This window comes from Mustela erminea, chromosome 14, assembly GCF_009829155.1.
Source record: "Mustela erminea isolate mMusErm1 chromosome 14, mMusErm1.Pri, whole genome shotgun sequence".
NCBI classification, from domain to species: domain Eukaryota; kingdom Metazoa; phylum Chordata; class Mammalia; order Carnivora; family Mustelidae; genus Mustela; species Mustela erminea.
Window position 1 is genome coordinate 7133588 of NC_045627.1, and position 26682 is coordinate 7160269.

The following is a 26682-nucleotide window of genomic DNA, read 5'->3' on the forward strand; positions in this document are numbered from 1 at the left end:
CCCACCCCTCCCCACTGGTCATTCTCTCTCTCTCTCTCTCTCTCTCTCTCAAATGAATAAACAAATCACTCAAATCTCTCTCTCAAATGAAAATATATATATAAATAAATAAATAGATAGATGGTAACTGGAAGAAGAAAATACAAATAAAATGATGTTCCTGTCAATAAACATATGAAAAAATGTTCAATCTCACTAATAATCACAGGAGGGGAGTATTAAAACAAAACTGAGATACTACTTTGTATCCAAATAGGCAAACATTTTTACAGATTATTAACATCAACTTTTACTTGGGCTGGGAAAATGAGTGCACTCATACACTGTCCATGGAAATGAATACCACCTTCTAGAAAGGCAGTTTTCACTACCTAAGTTTTAAACTACATTTCACTTCACCATGCCTGGTCCTCAATGTACACATATACCAGGGAAATACAAGAATAATGTACATGTACAAGACATTCAATCTAGCATTTACTGTAATGCCAAGAAAACTGTCAACATCATCAGTAAAAGAAAATAAATTATGGTACATCAAATATTACGAAACATACTATCATAATTAAAAGAAATTTCTCTGTTGCACAACATGAATACATTTAACACTACCAAAATGTGCACTTAAAATAAGATAGAAAAAAATTTCTCTAAGATATACACTTAAGTGCAAAAAGCTACAAATTCAACTGTATAATATATACACTAATTTCAAATTATACTTTATGCACATATTTATGAATTAAAAATTTTAAAGACCAGAAAGATTTAAAAAACATTAACAGCAAAACAAAAACAAAAAACATCAACAGTAATAATAACCTATGGCGTTAGGGGAGGAACTAAATCAAGGAAATTTTGATATGTATGATCTTCGAAAATACATTTTTAAAAGATTTATTCCCTTACCTACAGTGTACCAACTTGCATCTGTTAATTTATTGATAACAGCTTCCTGATATGCACCATCAAGGTTCTTCACTTCCACAATAGCTCCGACCTAAAGTGTTTTTAAAAAGTTAGAAAAAAACTTTTAGAATGTAAGTGAACAAAACAAAAACTAGCTTTTTTTTTTTTAACTGAGTGCATGGTGGTGAAGGATTAAAAAAACTACTGATTTGATTTGATTGTCTTAAGGTACCAGCAGTTTTACCTACCACTGTTTTTGTACCATCAGTGAAAATGTCAACATAGTAAAAAAGGTAAATAATATCTAAGTATTGTTATGAAAATAGTTTTGCCCTTATAAATTCCTTGAAAGGGGTCTTGGGAGCCCCCAGAAGTCTTTGGACCACACTTTGAGAACCACGATCTCTGAAGTTGACAATCCTTGACTCATATTAGTACTCCTCCTTCCAAGAGGCTGGAGAAAGGTAGAAACAGTTAAGAAAGAGCTGTGCTATCTCCTTAAGAGTTAAAATGTACCACTAATGACAATCATTTAAAATATTTTCCATCTAATCAAGAAAATGCCGGCAATTAAATTCATATTTGTCCTTATAGGTACCTCAAACTAAGAATCTTCTGCACAGTGAAGGAAATCATCAACAAAATGAAAAGGGAACCTACTGAGTGGGAGAAAATATCTGCAAATCATGTATTTAATAATTTGATAATTATCCAATATATAGAGAGAGAACGCCTATAACTCAATAGCAAAAAAAAAAAAAAAAACCAAACCAAAAAACCAATCTGATTAGCAAATGGATAGAAGATCTGAAGATCTGACATTTTTCCAAAGACACACATGGGGTCAACAGGTACATATAAGGATGCTAACATCACTAATCATGAGGGAAATGAAATCAAAACCACAATGAGATATCACCTTACACCTGTTAGAATGGCTATTATCAAAAAGACAACAAAAAGCAGTGTTAGCAAGGATATGGAAAAAAGGGAACCCTTGTGCACTATTGCTGGGAATATAAAATAAATTGGTACAGCAACTACAGTAACAGTATGGAGGTATTCAAGTTAAAAATAAAACTATGACCCACCAATTCCACTACTGGGCACCTATCCAAAGAAAAGGAAACATTAATTCAAAAGGTATCAGCAACCCCATGTTCAATGCAGCATTATTTACAACAGCCAAGATATGGAAACAACCTTAGTATCCACTGGTGGATGCATGGATACAGAAATAAATAAATAAATAAATAAATATAAAAAAATATGCATGTGTATATATAACACACATATGTATGTATATAATGGAACACTATTTAGCCATAAAAAGGAAGGAAATTTTGCCATGTGCAACATGGATGTACTCTGAGGACATTATGCTAAGTGAGATAGAGAAAGACAAGTATCATATGATATCACTTACACGTGGAATCTAAAAAACAAAACAAACAGAAGCTCAAAGACACAGAGAACAGACTGGTTATTGCCACAGGTGGGAAGGGAGCGGGGAGTAGACAAAATGCGTAAAAGTGGTCAAAATGTACAAATTTCCGGTTTTAAAATAAATTAAGTCCTAAAGATGTAATGTACAGACAGCATGGTTACCATAGTCAGTAATACCATATTGAATATCTGGAAGTTGCTAAGAAGAGTAAATCTTAAAAGTCTCTATTATAAGCAAAAAAAAAAAAAAAAAAATTAACTATTGATGGTGATGGATGTAACTAAACTTACTGTACTGATCAAACATCAAATCATTATGTTGTGTATCCAAAACTAATAAAATATTATGTCAATTATATCCCAATAAAAATAAAACATAAGTATCTGATCTTTATGGTGATAACAAAAAACAAACTTGCTCAGAGAAAGACTGTTAGCCCCACAAGAATTAACAGAGCTTTTCTTAAATGACTACAGTCAATAAATACATGGTACCATTTTTTTTATTTAGTAAGTAGTCTAGGTATTACCTTTCATCTGAACTCATAAGAAAATATATTGAGATCAAATGACCATCACTTTTGGTAGGTTTATTTCCTCTAAGAGAAATATTTATCCAAATGCGGACACTTTCTATTAGGTAATAGAAAGCTATGAAGCGTATCAGGGAACAACTTAAAATCTACACACACACACACAAACAAAAAACAATAGACAAAAGAAAATACTTTAACAATCTTGAGATAAAATTTAATATACCTGCCTATGTCAAAATCAAAATCTTTAGCCCTAATCATAGACAAAGAACAATTTAATAAAGTAAAAAAAGCCAAACAAGTAAAATAAACCAACTGTGCCATAAAGAGGCAGGAGCAGAAGGAGAAAAAGAGGGCCTTAGGATACAAAGTGGTTGCCTTTTCTATCTCTTCACAACACTGAGCGTATTTTGTAGCTGGTAGGAGCTGGCCTGAGCCAATGTGAACAGGGCGGCAGTCAGTGAGAGCTATGCTGGTGTGCTTCTGAGGCAAGAACACAAATAAGGCACAGAATTCTATGTGTTCTGAACATTCAGAGGGCACACGCTTCAATGACAAGAATTTTGGCTCTGTCATCACTGGCTGGCATGGCCAGATTATTTTACGTCCCTTTAGTGTCTTCTGTGAAGGGCTGTTAGAATTATGTAAGACAGTATGTGTAAAAGACTTATTAGCCCAGCACTAGCACATACTAAGTGCTAAATAAATGGTGGCAAGCATCATATTATAAGTATACACATTTTGGGGTTTTTTGTCCCTGCAAGTCATGAACACGTGCATGTAGCATTAAAAATGGCACCCACAAAACAGGAATGGTGGAAAATAATTTTTGTAAGGCAAGATTTTTTTTTTTTAATTATAAGCTTTAGCTCTCTATAGTGCCTACTAATGCTCTAGGGATCCAATTAAAAATCTTTCAATCAAAAAAAGAAGTCTTCCAATCAATCACAAACAAACAACTGGCAGATACACATATCTAATTCCCCCAAAGTACAGCTGTGTCGGTAAAGAATTTTTCTTGTATCTATAAATGTTTCTTCAATTCTGTTAGCATTTCTTAAAACTCATCCAGGCAGGCCATTTTCCAATTTCCAGACATTCTCAAGGGCCAAAGAGCACACAGTGGCGGCCCACACATTCCCTTCAGCTTGCTCACTAGTAGAAAGTAGAACAGCACTGATTTCATCCACCAGTGAGGAGAAATGAATGCAAATAAATAAAACTATCTGTATGTAACATGCTTAACACTTTGTCGGATAACCCTTAAAAAAATTCATTTGCCTGTAGCTGTTTCAACAAATTAGCACTCTAAAAGCTAGTCAGTTAAATGTCTGCCTTCAGCTCAGGGCATGATCTCAGGGTCCAGGGATCAAGCCCCATGTTGGGCTCCCTGCTCAGAGAGGAGTCTGGTTCTCCCTGTCCCTCTGCCCTTCCCCATGCTCTTTCTCTCTCAAATAAATAAATAAAATCTTAAAATAAATAAATAAATAGAAGCCCTGAGGTTCTTACCATGTTGGAATTTTTCCCTCACTTTTCACATTGTCACAGAACCTCCATCACTTAATCCCTAATTCATCACCCATTAATTCTGGAAGTACAACATGGTAAAAAGGAAACAGATAGTAAATAAAAACCAGTCAATGCTTCCTTGATGTTTACTTCATTTCTAAACACAGGTTCTCTTATAACATCAAGTTTCACTGAACATTCTACAGTTTTCTACTGGCCTATTTAGAGAGAACTATGTTTATCAACTCAAAAACAGCCAATGATTAAAAAGAAATGACCACGTATAATTTTTAATGTCTCCCATTGAAGCATTAGAATTAATAATGAATAAATAAATGAATTACCTTTAGTGGGCCCTTTATGTGGTCATCCTGAACTTCCACTGTTGAAGAATCATGCCTAAATGTTACCTAGAGATCACAAATTTAATTAGCAACAAGCCCACACACACACACAAAATCAAGTGACACAAGTTCATCAACGAATGAATTTGTTCTCATTACAAGTAATCTAACACAGCTGTCTAGTATATATAATTCTCAATCCCTAACCAGATTAACTGAAAATTTTATTATTTTAGACAGACAACTTTCCAGAATAAATCAGCTGGTATTTCATATATTAGACTTTATTCAATACTATTAGCTATTACCTTAGTAATATAATTTCCTTTCCTAAAAAAAAGGAGGGGAGGGAAAAACAGGTGGAGACCTTAGGGTATTAGGTCCTCTATCATTCTCGGAAGACCTAGTTTAATAATAATCTGTAGCTTATTTAGTAGCAACATTTACTGAGAGCTAAGCATCAGGCTCAAGCATTAAACACAATCTTTACAACAACCTTATTAGGTAGGTATGATGGTTCCCACTTTGTTGATAAGAAAACTGAGGAGCAGAAAGAATAAGTAACTGGTCCAAGATCACAGAACTGGTACACAGTAGAGCTGAGACTCAAACTTAAGCGGTCAAGCTCCCGAAGTTTACTGTACTCTGTATCAGTACAGGAAGCAGAGAATAGGAAACCAGATGTGAGGAGATTACGTAAAAACAAGGGTTCAAGTTTAAATATTAGTTAGTGAAATATTAGTTAGCATTAGTTGGTGAAAATAAGACAGCTTCAAGTATTCAGTGTAAGAAAGCTGTTTTCCCTATACAAAGCAACAGCTCTTACAGAGATTCAACCATCAACATGGTCTTACCAGACGTCTCTGGTACTACATCTACGGAATGTGCTCACAAAGAAGTTGTGAAGAGATGTCTTATAGCATCCCAGGCATTTTTGTCACACAAAACCATTACCATGCTTTATTTAAATTATGTGTTTAGTTATTTCTGTCACTCGCTCAGACTATAAACCACTGTAAGCCACTGACGGAGATCAGATTTTAACACTGGAGTTTCAAAACCTAATACAGTACTTAGCACACAGTAAATGTTTGATCAATGAAAACTGATGAGGAAGAAGTAGATCAACAAACTGTTGAAAATGTATGAACTTTATTTGAATCATAAACAAATCAGAAGTATACCACTGTATCTGTTGAGAAAATAATTAACTTTGAATTACAAACAGATTTTTAGAGCAGCCAAAAAGATTAACAAGTTTTAGGTATCTGTTATTTATAAGGCACAAGGTACTGGTACTCTGTGCTATCAACAGAAGCAGGAAAGACTAACAGTTCTCTTCCTTTTATTAATAGCAAGAAATGGCAGGAGTGATATATGCCATTTAGCTGGTTCATTCATTACACAGCAACACCCAGCTGAGACTGCAAGTCAGAGCTAAAATCCCGCCTATGCTCTGCAAACCAAAGCAGGGGTCCTAGAGTAAAACTGATCCTGTCCAAAGGGAACACCTTTTTCTAACACTGAAGTCTAACCTGCATGCCAAATTCTACTAAAGAAGCGATCTACCAGGAGGGAAAGCGTTTGTCTGACAGTAAGGTATTGCATGTGCTAGTAGGAGCTCCGTCTGCATTTCCAAGATAGTAGTGGCAAAAAAAAATGAGTGCTCAGGGAACACCAGTGTGTGAAATCAGAACAGGGAATGCCACTGTAAGAACACCATAAGAGTACCCACAAAAATCAAATCACGGAAGAGCGGACAGGTACCACATGTGTGAAAACTAAAGGCATGGTGTGACAAGACCAGACTCCTCCAGTTGATTTAAAGGTTTTAACCACAATGGATCTTAATTAGAAATGTAAATCAGAATCACAGGAAGCTTTTCTCAACACATCCATGCACACAGAAAGAAGCTAGAATACAGGCACGGAAAAAGCTCCAGAAGAGAATCTGAAACTCTCCACTGGACATACACCTCTGTGGCCTGTTTGACTTGGTGATATTCAAACCAGTGTTTTATAGGGTATCTGCTAATCTGCACTATAAATCCTCTGAGGACAAAGATCAGGTCATCCCCATATCCCCAACCTCCTTCCACCTAACAGTACCCTACACAGTTTACCACTTAGTAAATAACTGACAAATGAATAAATATCTACCTTCAAATATTTCACTTGTCCTATATTTTTCAACACTGATAGTTTACTAAAATGTAAACAATTACATTTCTTTTTCTGTATTATCTGAGACAAAACACAAGTATTTAAGATTTTTTTAAAGAAAGATAAGGAAATCAACAACTAGATCTACCTTATTTTATTGTTATCTAAAACACCATCAATTATTCAATTTGATGGTTAAAATGGTGGAGGATGGTCTAAAATTAAGAATTAAACCAAATGGGGCACCTGGCTGACTCAGTGGGTTAAATCCTCTGCCTTCACCTCAGGTCATGATCCCAAGGTCCTGGGATCGAGCCCTGCATCAGGCTCTCTGCTCAGTGGGGAACCTGCTTCCTCCTCTCTCTCTGCCTGCCTTTCTGCCTACTTGTGATCTCTGTCTGTCAAATAAAAATTTGAAGAAAAAAAAAAATTAAACTACATTATTTCTAAGGTCCTTTCCAGCTCTAAAAGGCTAACAACACAAACAGTACAAAGTCTGTCTATACTGAAATGTCATTCAAAATATCAATTTGTAATAATCTAACTTCATCCTAATTAGAATACTTTAAAATCCCAAATAATGTTTTGTTTTCAAGTATTTTACAACCCTTATATAGAAACTAAACCCACCTTGCAGAAAAAAGTCTTAAATATACACACCAAAAAAAAGTTTAAATATCAAATACTGAATGTATAAAATCTACATATACTGTACCTTGACTTTGACAAGTCTTTTTGCTGTCTTGATCTTAGCTTCACAAAAGGCTCCTCTGTATTTAGCACTCACATCAGTGCCCACTGTCAAATAGGGAGGTTCATCAAGGGCCTAAAATGCAAACAAATACAATTAGATTTAAAGTCTCTTAATTCTTTAGCACAATTACACTTCGGACTGGCAGATCTAATCCTACGGTAGCTATAAAAGTTGTAGTAATTGAATGTATTTGTTAACAAGAACCATCTACAAAATACTCTAACTTAAAAACAAGTAAAGGTGTGCCTGGGTGGCTCAGTGGGTTAAGCCTCTGCCTTCGGCTCAGGTCATGATCCCAGCGTCCTGGGATCAAGACCCGCGTCAGGCTCTCTGCTCAGCGGGGAGCCAGCCTGCTTCCCTCCCCCTCTCTGCCTGCCTCTCTGCCTACTCATGATCTCTCTCTCTCTCTCTCTCAAATAAATAAATAAATAGAATCTTAAAAAAAAAAAAAAAAAGATTCCCATGCTAACTGCAGACCATGTTTAAAAAAGAAAATAAAAACAAGTAAAATTTATGTATCAAAAAAATCTACTTTAGATGTACATCATATAAAATAAAAATGAATCCTTTTTTCCATATAGACTACATATAGCCCCTGATATGAATAAGCTTAATCACAAGTTTATCATTCTATCCACCCTTCCATCTATCCAATCATTCAAGTATTTATTTACTCTATGACCATCTAAAGAGAAGGCAGATCCTTAAAAGCCTCAAAATTTTAGGCTACATCTTAAGAAGCCACCCAGATTCCAAATAGCTTTGTCATATCCCTACCTAGACAATTCAAAGGTAGAATAGGAGGGGTGGGAAGAATTACATCTCTTTCAAACAAACGGAGAAAACTATAAGAAGAAATCCAATCTGAGAAATCGTAAATACTTTGGGATGAGTTCACTACTTATTTATCCTTACATGTTAAATATTTTAAGTTTCCTCTCTTGTGATTCTAATTTTTTTTACTATGTGTGTGATTTAGTTTTTTAACAGTCCTAATCTAGCTGCTCTGACTCTTTACAATCATGTACATTTCTGTATAAGATCTATAATTTTAAGGAGTTCTGCTTATATTAATTAATGCATAATCAAAGAAAGTTTATGTAAGTAACTTTTTGCAATATGTTTTATAAGAAATACTAATATCCTGAGATGTTCCACCAAAAAGAAAAGGAGGAGAAAGTTTGGGAAAATCAGTTTATTGAATGAACCCCCCCTACTCTGCCTCGCTGTCCAAAGAAACCCTTTTTTCTATTAACATCTATTAACATCTTGTAGAAATTTTATAGACCAGGAGGAAAAATGCTGTTAATATAGCAGTGAGTAATGAAAATACAGATTTCATTTGGATCTTAAATTAATCCCAACAGTTGTGGATAATACACATAAGGAGTGATCTATCAAAAAAAAAAAAAAAAAGACATATAGTCTAATGACATACCTAAAGTATTATAATCAAATAATTGTAACTTTTTTTTTAAAAGGTGGGAGGTAGCCCATAAACCAAGACAAAGTTACTACAACTAAAAATATCAGGGTGACCTTCTTAATAGCCATTTGTTTCACATTCTATTTATTTCATGGAAAGTATTTTTTAAAATAACACAAAATACATCAAGTATATGAATTTTAAAATCTACATGGTGGGGGAGGGAGTGAGCTGGCCCAGTCAGTAAAACACAGGACTCTTGATCTTGGAGCTGTGGGTTTTAGTCCCACGTTGGACATAGTTACTTTAAAAAAAAAAAAAAAAAATAGTTTAAAAAAAAAATCTACCTAGGAAAACACATTTATTTCAATTCATTTATGTCATAACACAAGTATACCCTCACAGAAAGACAATAACTTCTGAATTACTACCACTAAAATCTGTTGATATCATTGACTACAGTTTGATAAATTTGTACTGCTCTTGCACCTAAAATTTAAAAATATATTTTTCTACTTTACCTACTTGTCTTAAGCCTCTTATAATATCATTTTCCTTGGTCAAATTCTTGGTTAAATTCCAGACAAGCTAGTGGCTTTATTATACAAAGAATATGAAACAGACACACAACATTTTGCCCAGAAATTTTAAGAAAATTTTGGGAACAAATCAATTCCCTTTGTGGTTCAACTGGTATTGTGTGTTACTGCTACAAAAGCAAATGGTGGGGCTGTCTTCATGACTATCAAACACTACTCTCCACAACTTGCAAACCTCTTCCATTAATACATCCTGCCTTATTAGCCAGTAAATTGTATTTTCATGGACAAATAGTATACTTAAAGTAATACTGATGAGGAACAAGAAACTGTGAAACACAGGAAAAAAACAAGAAAACTAAAAGTTGAACATTTATGCCTACTCAAAAAAATGTTTAAGAAGTGATACTTTTTAAAAACATTTTTATTAAAGAGTACTGTGAACAAAAAAGGGAATAGAATAGTAATATATTTAGACTACTTATATACAGAAAACCATTTACGTATTTTCATTAACATTCATACCAAACCCTGGCAATATGCCAATAATAGCGATCTGTCGATATGTTTACTGAGATTTATTCAACTTAAATTTGAAAGAGATTTTCCCCCAAAACCAAGCCTATCTCACATCCTTACCAACATAAAAATCCATGGTAACAGAAAAGAGTAATAATTACCTCAAATATTGTGGAGGCAAATTATTATTCTGAAGGGTAGTATTTCCCTTCCTTCAAGATAGAACACATGAAAAGGAATTAGCAAAACACATAAAGAAAATGTCTATTACAAAAATACTTGAGAAGGGAAGTCTAATAAAGACTAACAAAGTCTAATAAACACCTGCTAAAATTGAAACACATTGTTAGAACAGTGTTAATCTGTTAAAGGCAACACCTGGAAAGCAAAGATCTATGGTCTGATCTTACTTTTCTGCCTCTATAATTTTGTTTTGTATCATCTTAGGTAAGTTATTTTTCTGTTCCTGAATTCTCATTATTAGATGAACGTAAGAATTTGAACTCTGTATACCTCTGTCTAATGAGTGTGTTTCTCAAAGTATAGGGGTTACAGAGAAGGTCAAAATGGGACACTGAGAAACATAATCATCTAGAAGTGAAACTATGCTAACCAAAATATGAATGAGAATTTCTACAGAAAAACAAATGAAATCCATAACCTACCTACACGGTCAGACTTGTGTACATAATTTTAGCAGAGCATTAATTATTGTATCATTAGTAAAACGTAAGGTAATAAAGCAGACCAACAGCATAGGCAGAAAAGACAAGGTCCTTACCCCAGCTCTATTCTTTACACTAACTAGATGAGTTTTGTAGGCTACTAAACCTCTCTAACCTTCAGTGTCCATATTAGGAAAACATGGTCAATATTAAAAAGCACTCAATTACGATGCCTCAAGTATTTAGCTATTAACAATTACTTTTACTATTAGGAAACACTCAAGGTGGGCAAACAAGTCATTAAACGAATGTAAATTCAGATTTGACAAACCCTCTTTTTTTTTTTTTTTTTTAAGATTATTTATTTGAGAGAGAGAGAGAGAAACAGATGCACACACAGGGAAACAGGCCAAGGGAGACAGAATATCTCAAGCGGACTTCAAAGAGAAAGCAGAACCCGACACGGGACCCGATCCCATGACCCTGTGATCATGGCCTAAACTGAAATCAAGAATGCTTTGCTTAACCAACTGAGCCACCCAGGTGCCCTGATGAGCAATAATTTAAAATGAGGTACTGCGAGCGCCTGGGTGGCTCAGATCATGATCTCAGGGTCCTGGGATCCAGCCCCACATCACACGGCTCCCTGCTCAGCAGGAAGCCTGATTTTGCCTCTCCCACTCCCCAGGCTTGTGTTCCCTCGCTTGCTGTCTCTCTCTCTAAGAAATAAATAAATAAATAAATTTTAAAGAAATTTTTAAAAAATAAGATGAGGTTTTGCCTCTAGCATTTTAAAAGAAAAAAAGGAGGTACCTGGGTGGTTCTGTCAGTTTAGCTTTCTCTAGAAATGCAAAAATAATCATATATTTGTTGTATTATATATATATATATAATATATACACAATAAAGATAGGAATAACTGCTAAAAAGGGATTAACCAATGGGAAAGGAAATGGAATGGAGGGATACGTATATAAAAATAAAAATATTTCATTCAAAATGTCTTCCTGTTCTTTATTTTTTAATTTTTAGAGAGAGAGAGAAGGTGTACACAGAGGGGGAGAGAGACTCTAAGCAGGCTCCATGCTCAGCACAGAGTCTGAGGCAGCAGGGCTCAATCTCACGACCCCGAATCATGACCTGAGCCGAAATCAGGAAATGGATGGCAACTGAGCCACCATCCCAGTCTTCCTGTCTTTTTTTTTTTTTTAAAAAAAAAAGAGGCTTCTTTTTTGTTACAAGTGGTATGTATTCTTTGTATTTTAAAATGTATACTGTGGGGCGCCTGGGTGGCTCAGTGGGTTAAGCCGCTGCCTTCGGCTCGGGTCATGATCTCAGGGTCCTGGGATCGAGTTCCGCATCAGGCTCTCTGCTCGGCAGGGAGCCTGCTTCCTCCTCTCTCTCTCTCTGCCTGCCTCTCTGCCTACTTGTGATCTCTGTCTGTCAAATAAATAAATAAAATCTTTAAATAAATAAATAAATAAATAAATAAAATGTATACTGGCGGGGAGGCACACCTGGGTGGCTCAGTCTGCCTTTGGCTCAGATCATGATCCAGGAATCCTAAGATGGAGCCCTGCATCAGGCTCCCTACTTAGTGGGGAGCCTGTTTCTCCCTCTCCCCCTGCTTGTGCTCTCTCACTTTCTTGCTCACTCTCTCTCAAATAAATAAAATCTTAAAATATATATATATATATATTTCCTCTCCCACTCCCTGGGCTCCCCTCCCCTCCCCCTTATGTGCATGCGCTCTAAGAAAATAAAAATGGGGGACGCCTGGATGGCTCAGTTGGTTAAGCAGCTGCCTTCAGCTCAGGTCATGATCCCACCGTCCTGGGATCGAGTCTCATATCAGGCTCCTTGCTTGGCAGGGAGCCTGCTTCTCCCTCTACCTCTGCCTGCCACTCTGCCTGTGCTCGCTCTCGCTCCTCTCTCTCTGACAAATAAATAAATAAAATCTTTTAAAAAAAAAAAAAGAAAGAAAGAAAATAAAAATGGGGCACCTGGGTGGCTCAGTGGGTTTAAGCCTCTGCCTTCGGCTCAGGTCATGATCTCGGGGTCCTGGAATCAAGCCCCACATCAGGCTCTCCGCTTGGCGGGGAACCTGCTTCCCCCTCTCTCTCTGCCTGCCTCTCTGCCTACTGTGATCTCTCTCTGTGTGTCAAATAAATAAAATCTTAAAAAAAAAAAAAAGAAAGAAAAATGAGTAAAAATAAAACGTATACTAAAGAACACTTCAAACATATATAAAAGAAGATGAGACTCTATAATAAATCCCCCATATACTCATAGTCTGGGTCCTACAATTATCAACACAATCTTGTCTCATCTATACTCCTACTCATTCCTCCTAAACAATGATTATTTTGAAAGAAATCCAGATACTACATCACTTCATGAGAAGAGTAAAGAATATTATAATCTAAAGGGGAAAAAAGTATTCTAATCTGTAGTAATTGGGATCAAATCTACCACTTAGTAGCTAGATGACCTTGGGCTAGCACCTCTGTACCTCAGGATAAAAGTGACTATCTCAAAGAGATGAAATGTGAAATGCTACCTGTAAAGTGCTTGGAACAAGGCTCAGCATACACTGCCAAACAGACTGTTACTATTACTTAATAATTTGGAAGAAATGTGTCATTAAAAAAATTTTGAAGTCCTACACAAAAGAGATTCCACACAAATAGAAGAGATGCCAGTGTAACTGGGCATAATACGGAGGAGGCTGGGGAGGATGTATTTAAATATTATCCCCCTCATTCAATTCAGAAATAAAGTAACCCTGTTGATTCTAATAGCAACAGAGGTTAAAGTGTTTGTGGTGTTGCTCCATTATGAAGTACATCACAACCCTTTAGTACAGTGGAAAGAAAACCAAGACTGTATACCTATTCTAGGGCTCCTGGCCTTTGGTGCAAGAGATATACAAAGAATTATTCAACTGGTTCATTAAATTACCTTGACCAACACTGACCCTGTTAGACACACATGTCTTTAAACCAGAAAAAACTCTTTAGCTTCTCTTTTTGCTCTGCTTCTCTGATTTTGGTCAATAATATGTACCATCTCAGAGGCTAAAATAAAATGTTATTATGCAGGACCTCCATGCCAAAAAGGAAATTAAACTACTAAATTACCATCCCTTTGTTTAGCAAACAGAACAGTTTTCTAGTTGTCAAGGCAACGGCTACCTCACAGTTATCCAACATTGCTTAAACAATTATTTTTCTAGTCAATCTACCAAATGCCCTAACTGGCACCTAAAAACCATTGAATTCTATGGGAACACTAAAAAGCATAAGAGATTTTTAGATTAGCTATTGGTAGGTAATAATCCTTTAAGAAGCCAAAATGCCAGTGAAACATACAAGTGTCCTAAGGAATCAACAGTGATTTCTAATGTGCCTTGGGCTGTAGCACACCAAGTATTTGAAGTAAGCTTCAGAAAGACAATAGTTCAATCAATTCTCCAAATGGCTGACTAATGTTGACACTGCCTAGGAAATATTCAGTTATTCAAGATCTATTTTTTAAAAAACAAAATATGCCTAATGACATTTTATTGAGGTAGTTTCTTCAGAAGGGTAAGCATTTAAACTGGTTGCGGCAGTGCCAATGCAGCCAGGAGAAACCGAGAACAAGAGTATTAAATTTGATGCTAAAACCCTCAGTAAGTAAATGTACTTAAACACATACTGTAACAATAAATCTAGGAAAATGACCTTTTGTATATGACAATCTCAAAGAGACATTAAAATAACAGTGGAAATAATTCCAACAGATGAATGAATGAAAAAATAAACCTATATGCCAAAGGGTATGTCATTTAAAAATGAAAATGCACAATTTCTTAGAACATTAAAAAAACTAAGTACATCGAAGAAGTAAAGAAAACTGTGTAATCTAAATCTAACTTTAAAATCTTCTGTGGGACCATATCCTTTCTTCCTTTTCATGGGTACTAAGGACATGGGGTAGTAGTGAGGCATAAGGGTTGGGACACAGAGGGACAGGACAGATGCTGACTATACAAGGTAACGAGGAGGCGGCTGTGAGAGTCACATGGAAGCACAGGCCGACCCTGTGGCTAAGGACATGGTGGGAGCTGAGCAGGGACAGGAAATGAGCAGCGTAATTAAATTTGTTACACTCACCAAATAAGTAAACTGACTGATCAAATAAGTAAATATACTGAGGATAGTGGGGCCATGTTTCTCACTGCCAAAGATATTTAAAAGGAAGGAAGGGGAAAGGCCAAAAAGAAGACTAAGGTGGCATGCCTGGGTGGTGAAGTTGTTTTAAGTGTCAGACTCTTGGTTTCAGCTCAGGTTGTGATCTCAGAGGTGGTGAGATCCAGTCCTGTGTCGGACTCTGTGCTGGAAGGGGAGCGTGCTTAAGATTCACTGTCTCTGGGGCGCCTGGGTGGCTCAGTTGGTTAAGTGTCTGCCTTCGGCTCAGGTCATGATCCCAGGGTGCTGGGATGGAACCCTGCATCAAGCTCTTTCCTTAGTAGGGAGCCTGCTTCTCCCTCTTCCTCTGCCTGCTGCTCCCCCTTGCTTGTGCTCTCTCTCTGTCAAAGAAATAAAATCTTAAAAAAAAAAAGAAGAAGAAGAAGAAGAAATCTAAGGTACTGGCCTGGAATTAGAAATATATATTCATGGAGTGCCTGGGTGGCTCAGTTGGTTAAAAGCATCTGCCTTTAGCTCAGGTCATGATCCCAGGTCCTAAGATGGAGTACCACATCAGGCTCCCTGCTCAGTGGGGAATCTGCTTCTCCCTTCTCCCTCTGCCCCTCCCTCTTTCCTCTGCCCCTCTCCCGGCTTGTGCTCTCTCTCAAATAAAATCTTAGAAAAAAAAAAGAAATATAAATTCTTGATTACTTAATATACACACACAGAAAAATGAACAGTTACAGATGTGTGTATATATATGCATGTATGTGCACATAAATATATACATATATTTTCCTAATTCTGTCCACCTAGAAGGCCCAATAGCAACTGACAGCCCAGCAACAAAAAAACATCTCTTAATTTCTAAATCCCATCCTACTTTAAAAGAAACCAAAGATCTTCAGAGAAATGGCCGACTTCGAAGTTGGGCACAGAAACTACAAGAAGAATCTGAAACATATTGAGCCAGAGAGTAAGGAAATGTTTAACAAATGATGGGAGATATTTCAAAGAGACACAGGAGCCACCTGAAGGGGCTCCTACTGGTCAAATGGGGGAAACTTTGGGTATCAAAATAAATACTGGTTAGCCCTGACAGGCATGTATATGCCTGACTAATTTAAGATGTATATATTCCACTGTAAGTAAATTATACCTCAGTTTAAAAACTTAATAACAAATTACAACCCACTCATTAAAACTGGCATCCATGAATCCATACTGACAAGTGAATGAATGATGAATTAAATAAGTATATGCAGAAAAGGAAAAAATGTTAAGAAATGTAGCAGGAATGATGGGAATAGAGGAGCATCTTTTGCAGCCATCTTAAAGGGGATAGATTCATAGTGTTGCCTATAGATGCTGAATGGATGGATGGGAGCAGAGGTCTGATGAACAGCGTATTGGTATAATCCTGGGATATTACCCGTCAGTGGTGCAATGATAGAATATACTGAAAACAAAAGAGCAACTTTCTGTGTGGCACTTGACAATGAGAAAAACCAGACCCAGGTTGAAGAAGTTATCCTACAGAATTCCTTATTCCTGTATTCCTTAAAACCCAAAAGAATATGAAACACAGGGAAAACCAGGAAACAGTTTTAGACTGAAGTAGTCTGAAGAGATTTGACAGTCAAATGCAACATGAATTTCTGGATAAAGCATGGACCAAAAAGGAAAAAGAGACATTCTTAGGAGAGATGGTAAAATCTGAAAGGGATCTGTGGATAGGATGGCAGTATTATACCCATGCTGACTTCCAGATTTACAGGTCTGAATGCAGGATAGGTATAAGAGTGGCGTTTTTGTCGGGAATTACACAGTGGAGTATTTAGGAGTGACAGGACATCATCTCTGCTCTCAAGAAATATGAAGATAGGGGCGCCTTGGTGGCTCAGTGGGTTAAAGCCTCGGCCTTCAGCTCGGGTCATGATGTCAGGGTCCTGGGATTGAGCCTTACATTGGGCTCTCTGCTCAGTGGGAAGCCTGCTTCCTCCTCTCTCTGCCTGCCTCTCTGCCTACTTATGATCTCTATCAAATAAATAAATAAAATCTTAAAAAACAAAAAGGAAATATGAAGATAAGGATACATACATACATACATATATATAGACTATGTTAATTATTTGTACTATAAATTAAAAATTTCTTAAAAGTAAAATTTTTTTTTTTAGGTAGTACATGTATTTATTGGGCACCTGTATATCTTTTTCTAGGAGGTGCTCATTTGTGTTCTTTATCCATCTTTCTGAGGTACTTTTTTTTTTAACTGGATTGCAAAAGTTCTTGCATAATTTGTTTAAGCTCTTGCATATTAAAAAATAATCAGAGGGGTCACCTGGGTGGCTCAGTGGGTTAAAGCCTCTGCCTTCGGCTCAGGTCATGATCTTAGGGTCCTGGGATCAAGCCCGGAAGCGGGCTCTCTGCTCGGCAGGGAGCCTGCTTCCCCCTCTCTCTCTGCCTGCCTCTCTGCCTACTTGTGATCTGTCTCTGTCAAAGAAATAAATAAAATCTTTAAAAAATAATAATAATAATAATAATAATCAGGGGTGCCTGGGTGGCATAGTCAGTTAAGTGTTCAACTCCCAGTTTTGGCTCAAGTCCTGATCTCAAGGTTGTGAGATTACACTCAGCATAGAATCTGCTTGAGGCTTTCTCTCACAAACAAACAAACAAACAAACCCTTCCCCCTAAAACACAAAAACCTCCTCTGGATGTCACCTATATTTCCTAATAGTTTCCTAAAATTTAAGTTACTTTAGACAATGGAACCACGGACTACTTATAAGTAAATTTTACCCCCACATCTTCTAACCAAAATTTACTCATATCTACTAGCCAGAGAGATACTCCACATTCACAGATATTGACAGAGGCATATTCCTGAAAATTTTAAAAGCTCAAAATAGACATTCTTTTTTTTTTTTTTAAGATTTATTTATTTATTTGACAGAGAGATCACAAGTAGGCAGAGAGGCAGGCAGAGAGAGTAAAGGAGGAAGCAGGCTCCCTGCTGAGCAGAGAGCCCAATGCGGGACTCGATCCCAGGACCCTGAGATCATGACCTGAGCCGAAGGCAGCGGCTTAACCCACTGAGCCACCCCGGCGCCCTCAAAATAGACATTCTAATTAGACTATTCATCAGCAGCAAAGATGTAAGAGAGCAATATAGGAAGAAGCACATTTATTAAGGTGCTGTATACTTAAGACATTATTCTATAAGCAAAAAAAGCACAGGCACTTTCCTCATATAATACAGAGGTAGCCAATTTATTTTGCCCTCAGAAGAGGTCAGTCTTATTTGGTATCTTGCTGGTGAGGTCAAAACTTTATTCAAACTAAATCAAACTGCTTCAGAATAATGACATTCTCAAAACATACCACACTCATTTATAACATTTAAACTTTAATGATCTGGAATTTAGATGAGCCTAGTAGTGCAGCAAATTCAAAAAATCAGAATTTATGAAGAGAAACCATGAAGTGGCATTGTTACAGTTTATGTCTATTTGGGCATCTTAGTAATATCTACTTTGCCATGAATCGAAGGGCAATAAACATTCTGAAATGTCACAAGGTAAGTCACTAAGGATGCATCTAGAGAATATTTCCTAACAGTTCACTTGATTAACAAAATAATAATCCTTGGAAGTTCCCATTAACCAAGCTTTTAGATGACCTGAAAACAACAATATTACATTTTTGTTTTATTACCAATAAAAATAATAGTAGAAAACGAAGGAGAGGGGCGCCTGGGTGGCTCAGCGGGTTAAGCCCCTGCCTTCGGCTCGGGTCATGATCCCAGGGTCGGGGGATCGAGTCCCCTGTCGGGCTCTCTGCTCAGCAGGGGGCCTGCACCCCCCACCCCGTCTGCCTGCCTCTCTGCCTACTTGAGATCTGTCAAATAAATGAATAAAAATCTTTAAAAGAAAGAAAGAAAGAAAGAAAAAAAACAAAGGAGAAAAATCAGATTAGCAGAAGAGTCTGTCTTCTCAGAAAGCACTATCATTATACCATTGCAGGTCTTTTCCCCTATCAAAGTAACCAGAAAGATAGATGACAAACAGTTCAATCAACTGGTCTCACTTCATCGTAAACTTCCGTTTTTCACTTAGTAGAGTCTGAATTGTTCTTCCATATCTTAAATATGATTCTTGTAAAGTGACTGCTAATCGCTACATAGTCTTATCTGTGCTGTACCAACCTTTATGTACTTGTTTCTTCATGACTGCAGAGAGAGGGAGATAGAAGCAGGGAAGGAGTGGAAGGAGGATGGATGAAATAGAGTATGACAGGGAGATAAATGGTAGAGGCCAGAAGCAAAGAAAACATGGGAGAGGCAAATCCTATGGGTTTGGTACTTGGTTCACTGGGTCTCCTGATGAAAACCATCTCCTATTTGTTGTCTGATTTCAGTGGTTGTACAACTTAATGTACTGATTAAGACCCTGGCACATTTGAAGAATCTCTGGCTTTTGAGCTAGAAACTGCTATGAGTAACTTTCTGTCTTGGAGCATGTCACCTCCACCATTTTAATCTCTGGTTTCCTCTCTGTACACTGGAGATTTATCTTCTAGACTGCTTGCAAAATTTTTAAATTCAAACTAGGTAGTATATTTAGACTCTCAAGGAGACTGACAAGTTCTGGGTAAGCACTCAGCAAATATTAGATTAAACCATACGAAACTGCTATATTTATAAATCAAAAAGGTCAAATATTGGCAACTTATAGCTCAACCTAATGTTGATTTGTCCTTTTCTTCTACACAGATGGGAGACCAGAGAACAACATCTCGGACCCCTACCTGCACAGTGCTCATCCACAGTTTGCTCAGACCCTGCTCTTACCCCATTGCCCATGAGCAAGGCTACTCACCGCTCTCAGTCCCACAGTAACTCCACTCACACGTATTTCCTTTAGATGATTGTGCTCTGGATCCTGGGCAACCTGCATTTGACCCTTATACCACTAACAGAGTAAACCTATTTGATCCTTCTTGATGGCTGTCTGGCCCACCAACAAACCTTTTATCCTATTTTATATCCTCAAGAATATAATCTTGAAAGAAGCCATCAAAAGGAAACTAATCTGGAGCACCTGGATGGCTCAGTCAGTTAGCATCCAACTCCTGATTTCGGCTCAGGTCATGATCTCAGGGTCCATGTTGGGAACAGAGCCTGCTTAAAGATTCTCTCCCTACCCCCATGCTCTCTAAATAACATTTAAAAAAAAAAAAAAAAAAAAGGAAAATAATCTTTGATTGCTCAAAAACCTGTCCATTACCTGCCCAGTGACCAAAACAAACTGACCTATTTTATATGTAATAAGCACTCTAAGCCCTAGAATTCATTCTAATTTCAGATTACTGATATATTAACTCCTTGGTAACCAATACTACAATACTCACTCTTACACTATATACTGGCTTTGCTTGTCCCAAACACATACAAACATTCTATAAAGGTGAACATTTCACACTGTATTTTTTTTTTTTAAGGGTATAGAATACCATTCACACTGTATTTTAATGATTTGTATCTGGTTCTCTCTCCTAGATTGAACAACTTTAGGCAGAAATAGCCTCTTACTCACCTCTAGATACCCTAGTCCTAGAACTGCACCTACATGTAGGAGGGATTCAGGAAACATTTACTGAACCAAAGAAGTTAGACATTAATTAGGTCCGGCTAAATGAGAGTTCTCTTAAAGTAAATATTTACATTTCAAAACACCTTATAATGAGAACCATCTTATAGCAAGAGGTCAAAAGAATGAGCTCTGGAATCAGTGTACCTGGTTCAAACTCCAGGTCTGTGACTTACTAGGTATGTGACCTTTGAGGCAGATTATTAAAATTCTCTGAGCCTAGCTCACATTTGTGAAGTAGGACTGATAAATAGTAATATAGTGACCATATAATATGTATTTATATGTAAGTAAAATATAAAGTTGTGATCTGTTACACAGAAAATTATATCATGTGCTAATAAATCTAAAAGTTTATAACTTATCAAATAACCAAAACGATTTAAAGATTTATTTATTTGAGAGAGAGAAATAAAGGAAGAGCGAGCGCACACACGAGAGGAAGAGCAGAGGGAGGAGGAGAGAAGCACGTTCTGCCAAGCGTGAAGAGCCTGACTCAGGGCTCAATCCCACAACCCTGAGATTATGCCCTGAGGTGAAATCAAAAGTCAGACTGAGCCACCCAGAAGTCCAGATAACCAAATTCTTACAATAAAAAAAGACCATACAGCTTCATAAAGAATAAGCTGGTAATATGACAAACATCATTATTAGATCGTTTCTCCTAACAAAGAGATATGTTCTGGCAATATATTCTGCCAACAAGTTGATTAGACTGGTAGCCAGACACCTGATCCCAACTGGGCAGACCGAGTTCTCTCTCCCAGGAATTTAATGCTGAAATGCAAATCAACTTTGGGTTTTATTATTTGCTTGCTTATTTATTTATTTATTTTGCTAATCAAACTTGTTGGTAAAGCAAAATAATATAGCCTGTAGCCATTTTCTGACATGTGTAGGAAGAAAGAGAGAAAACTGGTCCACAAAGAAAGAGTGAGAAATAAAGAACAAAACAGATGTACAAGGGGAAAAAAAGGGACACATAAGAGACTGTGTGTCCTCTAAGTACCTAAGGGAATAGCTAGTTCCTGCTAACTCTCCAACTCCTACTCACTTAAATCCCTCCTAAAATTTGACTGGATTTTCTGCTCTCGGACATTATGTATCCTTACAATAAATTCCCTTTTCTGATTTTGATAATCTGCTTATTACCAATAAGCAAAATAATCTTAATTAAAACTCATCAGAGGGCTCCTGAGTGGCTCAGTGGGTTAAGCCTCTGCCTTCGGCTCAGGTCATAATCTCAGCGTCCTGGGATTGAGGCCCTCATCAGGCTCTCTGCTCAGTGGGGAGTCTGCTTCTCCCTCTCTCTGCCTGCCTCTCTGCCTACTTGTGATCTCTCTTTCTCTATTTCAAATAAATAAATAAAATCTTAAAAAAAAAAAAAACCTCATCAGAAAACTTATCGAAGTAGAAATAATATAAAATATAATTCTATAAACCTTTACTGAGTATCCATAATGCTCTGAGGGCTTAGATCACATCTATACAAACTTTAAACCAATTCCAGTTTAAAACTTTAAGCTAAATTGTCACAATATAGGTCTCTGACATTGAGAAGACTAACTGGACACATGCAATGTTGTGCGCTCCAGGTAGCATGATTTGGATTGGAAGGGAGGCACTGCCAAAGGCTTCAAACCAAAATCTCAGGAAACTCCAAAGTAATTTGATCCATGGTTTTGAAAGATTATACTGAAAATAAGATTTCAACCTTCTATGAAAAAGTAAGTTCCAAGTCTATTAACCCACTAACTATTCTTTTCTCAATGAGCTGAATACTTACTGAGTAAATTGTCTGAATTCTGGTTAACCACAGCACATATATTACATTATAATACAAAGTTAGATACTTTGGAAATGTTCTAGGAAAACATTAATTTTGAAGAATAAAATCTCTTACAAATAAATGGTCCTTGCTTCCTATGGAGTCTCAATTTGTATTACAACTATCACTGAAACTGGAAAGAACTTTCTGATACATCTGGATCCATGGCTATCTATCAGTCTCCAGTAAAAGATAAACAGTAATAATAAAGACAACAATGTGAGACTTTTCTAATGCCTATTTTCTTATGTGCTTATTTTAGTGGGGTTTTGGGGGGGTTTTTTGTCTTTTTGTTGTTGTTTTGGTTTGTTTCTCCCCTGATCGCCACCATCCCAGCATCTTTCAATCTTTAATGGTAGCACCAAATGACTTATTTGGCCATTCCCACCATACCACATCACACTAAATGGGGATTCTGTTAGTTGCTGAAGAGATCTCTTCACTTAGAACCAAGAGAAATAATTTCAGGACAGGTGTAGAGAAATATGCTTAGATCAAAACTATCTCTTGGTTCTGCATCTCCACCAAATCTTATTGCAGGTCGCCCTGGTTGTCCTCCAGATCACCAAAAATTACTGTTACATCAGAGTCAGTATCAAACAGTTCCAGCCATATTTAAAGACCTCTTTACCCTTCACCACTACACAGTTATTTAAATAAATGAACACAAGGTATCATTAATGAAAGCAGGTAGAAAGGGTCATACTGTATACAGGGATCTATAACGGGCCCTCCAGGGTACTTGATCTTACCTCCTTTCACTGGGCTTGGAGAACAAAGCAGACAATCCCTAACACACTCTAACACAATAACTTACATCAGACTGGACATCACCAGAACTGGAGTTTTAAAAATCTGTACCAATTGGGGCGCCTGGGTGGCTCAGTGGGTTAAAGCCTCTGCCTTTGGCTCGGGTCATGATCCCGGGGTCCTGGGATCTAGCCCCACATCGGGCTCTCTGCAGAGAGCTTCCTCCTTTCTCTCCTTTCTCTCTCTGCCTGCCTCTCTGCTTATTTGTGATCTCTCTCTGTCAAATAAATAAATTTTTTTAAAAAATTAAAAAATAAAATAAAAATTTGTACCAAACAGGTGATTTACCAACCTAGGATCCCATGTGGATCAGAACAGTTCCAGAATTTCATTACCACACCTGACCTGTCACCTCCTGTGATGACCATGCCCAACTTGCCACCAACTAAAACTCTGCCTCCTTGGGATTCTCTGATCTCAATGAGGTCATGAAAAATTTCCAGTGAGATCCCCTTTCATAAGCATTCCTAGCTGGAAGGAAAAGCCAATAAAGCCCTAAAATTCTAGCATTTCCCTTGCTAACCCATTTTCTAAGAAAATGTTTAAGTAATAATCCACTGGTCTGATTACCCAGGTTGAGCTGAGAAATTATAAGTAGTGTGGGGTCAATTCAGTGAACATATAAAAAATATGGAAACTTTTATTTATTTATCTTAAAAACAGATTAGAAAGTAAGCTTTTTTTTTTTTAAGATTTTATTTTTATTTATTTAGGAGAGAGAGAGTGTACGAACACTCACACGCAAGAGAGCACGAACTGGGGTGGGGGACATGCGAAAGAAAAGCAGACTCCCTGGCTCATCAAGGAGCCGAATGTGGGACTTGATCCCAGGATCCTGGGATCATGACCTGAGCTGAATGCAGACACTTAACCAACAGAGCCACCCAGGCATCCAGAAAGTGAGCTTTTATTTTTTAAGAGTTTATTTTTTTATTTGACAGAGAGATAGCGAAAGTAGGAACACAAGCAAGGGGACTAGGAGAGGAAGAAGGTTTCCCACAGAGCAGGGAGACTGATGTGGGGCTCAATCCCAGGACCCTGGGATCATGACCTGAGCTGCTTAACCTACTGAACCACCCAGGCGCCCTGAGAGTAAGCTTTTTAGATATCTACTTATGTTAATCCACCTGAGCCATGCATCCCATGAACGCATTATGTCCTGAGTGAAAAGTGGCAGTTACAGAACACACAGAGGGCTGAAAGTGGTCCATTCACTCTCATTGTATTTACTGTGTTCAATATGCCTGCAGATGTAAATTTGGCAGAGGAAACAACACATTCTATGAATTGTAGATTATTTTACAAATTAGGAAAGAGGTTCTCAAGTGTGCTCCCAGGACCAGCTGTGTCAAGCATCACCTCCAAATGTGTTAGAAATGCAAATTCTCAGGCTCTACTCTGGACATCCTGAATTAGCAGCTCTGGGGAAAGGAATCAGAAATCAGTGTTTTTAACAGCTTTTCCAAGGAACTCTGATATACCTACTATTTGAAAACTTAAGAGATTATTTCTGTAGGTCTTCACTAGAACTTGTAATAGGTAAGACTCAGCAACTAACAGAATCTCTTATTTGGTTTCCTGACCCATGTATTATGAGATACTATGGTGGGAACAACCGAAGAGAAAGTCATTTGAGAGTCATGGCTACCATCAAAACTTGAGAGATGTCAGGATGGTGATAATGAAAAAAATACTTAACATAAACACAGAATGAAATAAGGTAGTAAAAGATTCACTTGAAGTAATATACAAATGTGGCTTAAGATTCTAGAAAGAAATCAGAAACTGAAATAAAACTATTTATGCAAAAAGTAAAAACTCTAAGAAAAATGAAAACTAATACTTCTCTGCATAAGAGTCAAATACAACAGGCCTGACTGCTATTGTTGGCCTGCTTGCAAGGCGGGCTCTTAGATGGCTTCTGGGAACTTATGGGAACCTGGATTTCAGAAAGGTTCCCACAATTCACTGATAAGACTGGCTTACTGTGCCTAAACTGTATTACAAACAATACAGCTTATGCTAAACACCTATTTTCATTCTCAGAGTTGGGCATTTGGGTATGTGCCAAGCATGGGGTGCCTATGTAACTAGCCACTATAAAAATCCTGGGTGCTCAGTCTCTAACAAGCTTTCCCGTTGGCAACATTTCAGATATACTGTCACAATTCATTGTTAGGGGAAATAAGGGCCTCCTGTGTGACTCTACTGGGAGAAGATTCTGGAAGTTTGCACCTGGTTTCCCCCATGCTTCACCCCAAGCATCTTTTCCTCTTGCTGATTATATATCCTTTTGTTTTAATAAATTACAGCCTAAATATAACTATACACAGTCAGTACTTTGAGTTCTCTCCATGAATTACCAAAACTGAGGGTGATCTTGAAAACTCTCCACACACTCTCTTCTATTATGAGCTCTGACAGTCACAAAACAGGGTTAAAAACACTGACAATACCATCAGATCTGACATGTTTATATTATTCTTCCTTGATGCATTAATAACACATTTTAATATTATTGTATTTACATTTTACTTTTTTTTGAAGATTTTATTTATTTATTTGTCAGAAAGAGAGAGAGAGAAAGCACACAAGCAGGCAGAGAGGCAGGCAGAGGTGGAGAGAGAGAGGCAGGCTCCCCGCCGAGCAAGGAGCCCGATGTGGGACTCGATCCCAGGACCCTGGGATCATGACCTGAGACGAAGGCAGCGGCTTAACACACTGAGCCACCCAGGTGTCCCACTTTTCTTTTCTTTTTTTTTTTTTAAACAGATATCCAAGGAGCCTAATTTGAATCACATGCTCAGTCCTTGGCCATCAAGGAGAGGGCACCTACACTGACAGTCCCATAAGGGAGTCCAGCACGTTGTTATCAAATGCACAGAGAATACACGCTGGGGAGGCCCAAACAGGAGAGGACCACTAAAATCAGGGTATTTGGCAAATCCAAAATTAACTTCAAAGAAACTGGGGAAGCATCTCAAAGAAGACACTCATGATCTTCCACAGTTCAAACTAAGTTACAGAGTCCTGAGTAATCTCTAATAGTTTACATTTTAAGACATAAAAATAAACAAAGTGGTTCCAAATGTGAGCTCAAAATAAAAAGTCGCAGACTGTACAGACCGCACAGTGATGACTTGCGATCAGACTGCTTCTTACCAGGGCAATTCTATAGCATGTGCCCCAAGGTGAGTAGGAATTAGTAATCTAACAGTAGTTAGCCATTTTAAGGCAGCTGGGTAATAGCTAATAAAAATATTTTGGGGGGAGCCTGGGTGGCTCAGTGGGTTAAGCCTCTGCCTTCGGCTCAGGTCATGATCTCGGGGTCCTGGGATCAAGCCCCGCATTGGGCTCTCTGCTCAGCAGGGAGCCTGCTTCCCCCTTTCTCTCTGCCTGACTCTCTGC

At 37.5% G+C, this 26682-nt stretch overlaps 1 protein-coding gene across 6 annotated transcripts in view; it reads right to left on the bottom strand.

The window, feature by feature from the left end:
* The window catches only part of ARID4B (AT-rich interaction domain 4B), a 146735-nt gene that overhangs the window by 80736 nt on the left and 39317 nt on the right, over positions 1 to 26682 (bottom strand). For all 6 annotated transcript variants that reach the window (XR_004278522.1, XM_032312142.1, XM_032312144.1 and 3 more), the window contains exons 3-5: positions 7623 to 7733; positions 4745 to 4810; positions 910 to 1000 (exon numbers count right to left, since the gene is read on the bottom strand). Coding sequence is in view for 5 of the 6 variants with exons in the window: in XM_032312142.1 (XP_032168033.1) it covers positions 910 to 1000; positions 4745 to 4810; positions 7623 to 7733 (268 nt within the window). In the remaining variant the exon portion in view is untranslated. The remainder of the gene's footprint in view (positions 1 to 909; positions 1001 to 4744; positions 4811 to 7622; positions 7734 to 26682) is intronic.